This window comes from Otolemur garnettii, unplaced genomic scaffold (assembly GCF_000181295.1).
Source record: "Otolemur garnettii isolate 467f Iridium unplaced genomic scaffold, OtoGar3 scaffold00511, whole genome shotgun sequence".
In the NCBI taxonomy this organism is placed as follows: domain Eukaryota; kingdom Metazoa; phylum Chordata; class Mammalia; order Primates; family Galagidae; genus Otolemur; species Otolemur garnettii.
This window is the reverse complement of record NW_003852906.1, coordinates 24,856-29,247: the sequence shown is the minus strand read 5'-3', so window position 1 is coordinate 29,247 and position 4,392 is coordinate 24,856. Positions and strand designations below refer to the sequence as shown.

The following is a 4,392-nucleotide window of genomic DNA, read 5'->3' as shown; positions in this document are numbered from 1 at the left end:
TTGAAATGGAGGCAGCTCATCAACCATTTTGTGGACCAGATGATTTATCCCTGTTAAGGGGGAGATTAAAGACAAAAGGACAGTAATTGAATATGAACTGGGAAACAACGGGTCAAAGATAGAACAGAAGAGATTGGCATTAGGACAAGCTCTATTCTCTGAGACCAAAGGGAAGAAACATATTTGGGGTGAATAAAAGAGCTTGGGGTAGTGGTTCTTCATCTTTGTGCTTCATCTGTGCATTGCTTAGCACACTCTCTTATACAAGATGGGCAGTTAATAAATATTTATGTGTGTTGAATATTTTGAAACAAAGTTAAACAGATGTTTCCTACAAATTAGTACTTCAGCGTACATGACCAAATAAAGATATTCCAGGGAAAAGGTTATCTTGAAGAAACACTGAAATCTGGCTGCCTTTCTATTTGAGGATAAATAGTTGCTTAATGTACCATCTTTGTCTGAAAAGATTTTTAATACTGAATTCATGGATGTAGGTCATAAGCATGAAGCGCAGTTCGGTTTCCACTGGTGGTGCTGGCCGCCTCTCTATGCAGGATTTAAGGTCCCAGGACTTCCATAAACAAGGCCTCTATACCCCTCAAACGTAAGTGTCTTCCTTGTGGTTCTAACCAGCATGCTTAAACAAAGAAATCTTAAAATAGATAACACAAAGACGTAATATGAATGATGTCTTAGGTGAATCCTGTCTGTTCCCAGTGGTACCTAATTTTGGATCAGTGAAGTCTAAAAGTGGGCATGATGTTGTGTGTCATCTCATTTGTTTCTTAAATTCCCAAATCCAAGTGCTTTACCAGGCACCCCATAAAAGGACTGTTAATTCTTCAGCACTCTTGCTATCCTCCTTTATACTAGAGCTATTTGTTTGAGTACTCTGCTGTAATTTTCAGTTTACTGAGATCCAACTAGTGAAGTTCTCAATCAAATCAGAGTGGTTGATAAGAAGTTGTAATGTAGTAGCAACCTACAAAACACCACTTGTCCTGTTTCCTCAAGATTCACTGGGAGAGTGTCCAAAATAATGTCCTATCATAACCATAGTTTCCATTATTAAAAGATTTTCTTCTGGTTAAGAGAGGCTGTTTGTTATCCACTGTAGAGTTATAGCAATCCTCTAACATCTAGCTACATGTTACTAACTGTTCTTAAATTAGTTGGGTTTACATAGTATATGCCTCTGCTTATTTTAGAAATTTGAAATATTATGTATTTTTCCTTCTGAATATTTGAAAAGAGAAATTTTTTGAGCTATTGCACATTGCTCACACTAAAAATTTAGGCTTTGAACTGTATTAGAAGCTAAAAAGTCACCATTGTCAATGTTTCTTTGTCTATAATTTAGATAATTTATGTCAAGTGCATCCACATTCTGATGAAGAGGTTTTAAAATAAAAAATTTAAATGTGGCTATGATCCTATGATTGAATTTATTTTAAATTTGTTTTCTTTCTCCTTAAAGTGGCTTTCATATATGTGCATATTTTAAAGTCATTGAAATCGTAATATAGATAGAATTTTTGTCCTGCACCTGAAAAGAGGAGATCTAAGTACAAGAAACTCTTACTGAGAACAAGCTAAAGGCTTAAATCTGCATAACAAACCTCTTTGACTTGTTTGTTACACCTTTCTTTCTCTTGACAATAATAAGCCAAGAACAATTTCAGCTACTGTTGTTGCTAAAAATTGTTATGATTTTGAATTATTTTATAAGCAATGGGGAAGAGCAATACTGATTATAATATATTTCCAAAATTCTCTTGACCTAATATTTTTTATATTTATTTTAAAGAGTTGTTTTTCTACATTTCTTAAAGGAAAGAGAAAACAGCCTTTGGAAAGTTGAGTATGAACAAACCCACATCTGAAAGAAAAGTTTCTGTATTTGGTAAAAGGTAATGACATTTTTTATTAGTTCTGATAAATGAATTCTTATCGCCATACATTGATGCCTTCAGAGAACAAAAATGTACATGATATGGTCTAGTTTTCCTCTGTTTTAAATGGTTAAAATTTCTGGCCGAGCACAGTAGTTAGTTCACGCCGGTAATCCTAGCATTTGGGAGGCTGAGGCAAGTGGATTACTTGAGCTCACAAGACAAGCCTGAGCCAGAGCGAAACCTTCTCTCTAAAAATAACCACACATTGTGGCAGGTGCCTGTAGTCCCAGCTACTGGGGAGGCTGAGGCAAGAGAATTACATAAGCCCAAGAGTTTGAGGTTGCTGTGAGCTGTGATCCTACAGTACTCTATCAAGGATGACAAAGTGAGACTCTATCTTAAAAAAAAAAAAAAGTAAAAATTTAAAGTTATATCTCCTTTAGAAGGTATATTAACACATTCAGAACTATTAACTATTCATTGTTAATTCAGAATATTAACTATTTCATTGTTACAAGTGAATAGTTGATTAAAATTCTGTATTTCACATTAGTAAATGATCTGGAAAAATAAGATAATTAATTAGCTATTAATCAGGGTAGTTGTATAAGAGAGGCCAAACTAAAGAACTCTTAAATCCTCAGCAGGAAAGAATTTACAAACAGCTTGCAGGGAAAAATGAAGTTTTGATGAATAGAGTTCAAATATTAACAGCAATTTTTTTGTGTAACTCATTTTTTTGTCCAATAAGGAAAATTATTCTGAGAATATTTAATAAGCTACAATGGTTAGCTAAATTGGGCCACAAAGGTGAGCAAAAGGATCCATTACAAAGATTATTTAAGTAAGTAAGTGTTTATTTGGGGGGCATGTAGTATATATGCTACAGCCATTAAGTAGCACCATGTATACTTATGGTGAATCAGTCAGGTGCATAGTATAGGTATTGCATGACAGAAATGTTCCTGAGAAAAAGCCTGCACAATCTATTTTAACATAGTATATATCAAAGGCAGCTTTCCACAAGAAATAATGGCAAATGAAAGAATTGGGAGTAAGAGAGTAAGCATAGGGTGATAAATAGAATAGTAAAAGGAATTTGATTATTGAATGCACTTAGAGAATAGTTAGTACAGAAAATCTAATGGACTTGAAATATACATGCTTAGAGTATGGCATGTGTGTGGGCAGTGTGAAGCACCACAGGTGGGTTTCTTTTTTTTGAGACAGTCTCAATTTGTGGCCCCTGGTAGAGTACCGTGGCCTCATAGCTCACAGCAACCGCCAACTTTTGGGCTCAGCAACTGTCTTGCCTCAGCCTCCCAAGTAGTTAGGACTACAGGTGTCTGCCACAACACCCAGCTATTTTTTCTTTAGAGATGAGGTCTTACTCTGACTCAGGCTGGTCTTAAACCTATGAGCTTAGGCAATCCACCCATGTTGGCCTCCCAGAGTGCTAGGATTATAGGTGTGAGCCACAGCACCTGGCCAACAGGTAGGTTTCTTTCCTCACCTCATTTTGTATTTGTTAGCAGGTATAACCTCTTACTTTTTATTTTTGCTCTTTTTCTCTGCTTTATATAAGAGAATTCTGTTTAGTTAAATAAGAATGAAAGAATTAGGGGTGACATCTGTGGCTCAGTGGGTAGGGTGCCAGCCCCATATAATGAGGGTGGCGGGTTCAAACCTGGCCCCGGCCAAACCACAACAAAAAAATAGCTGGGCGTTCTGGCGGGTGCCTATAGTCCCAGCTACTCAGGAGGCTAAAGCAAGAGAATCACTTAAGCACAAGAGTTGGAAGTTGCCATGAGCTGTGATGCCATGGTACTCTACTGAGGGCAATGAAATGAAACTCTGTCTCTAAAAAAAAATGAAAATTAAACTTTGATGTTTGGAGCTGATGTTAAAATATAAAATTGCCTTAAAATAATTTAGACTTGACTGCAAAAGGAAATGGTTTTCACTGACTTTTTAAAAATGTGTTTCCGTATAACTAGTGGACATGGATCCCGGAATAGTCAACTTGGTATATTTTCCAGTTCTGAAAAAATTAAGGACCCAAGGCCACTTAATGACAAAACATTCATTCAGCAGTGCATTCGACAACTCTGTGAGGTACTTTATATTTTGAAATATTCTAAATTGTGTGTTCTGTTAGGTGTCTTCCAGTAAGTTTCTATTAAGGAATGTTTAATGTTTCATAAAAATTACTGTAGTTTCTTACAGAAAATGGTTATGCACACAGTGTATCCATGAAATCTCTACAAGCTCCGTCTGTTAAGGACTTCCTGAAGATCTTCACTTTTCTTTATGGCTTCCTGTGCCCCTCATATGAACTTCCTGACACAAAGTTTGAAGAAGAGGTTCCAAGAATCTTTAAAGACCTTGGGTATGTATATTTCTCATTAGTTTAGCAACATTATTAGAGCACAGAAAAGAATCAAACTCAATAAATTTATAAAGAGTTTGGGTTAGAAAAATAACACATTTTGGG

At 35.8% G+C, this 4,392-nt stretch overlaps 1 protein-coding gene across 1 annotated transcript in view; it reads left to right on the top strand.

Annotated features, from left to right (window-relative positions):
* Nucleotides 1-501: 501 nt before the first annotated feature.
* The window catches only part of LOC100948707 (kinetochore protein NDC80 homolog), a gene marked incomplete at its 3' end in the record, with an annotated part of 27,755 nt that continues 23,864 nt past the window's right edge, over nucleotides 502-4,392 (top strand). The window contains exons 1-4 of the mRNA XM_012814014.2: nucleotides 502-607; nucleotides 1,836-1,916; nucleotides 3,893-4,013; nucleotides 4,115-4,306. Of these exons, the coding sequence (XP_012669468.1) occupies nucleotides 507-607; nucleotides 1,836-1,916; nucleotides 3,893-4,013; nucleotides 4,115-4,306 (495 nt within the window). The remainder of the gene's footprint in view (nucleotides 608-1,835; nucleotides 1,917-3,892; nucleotides 4,014-4,114; nucleotides 4,307-4,392) is intronic.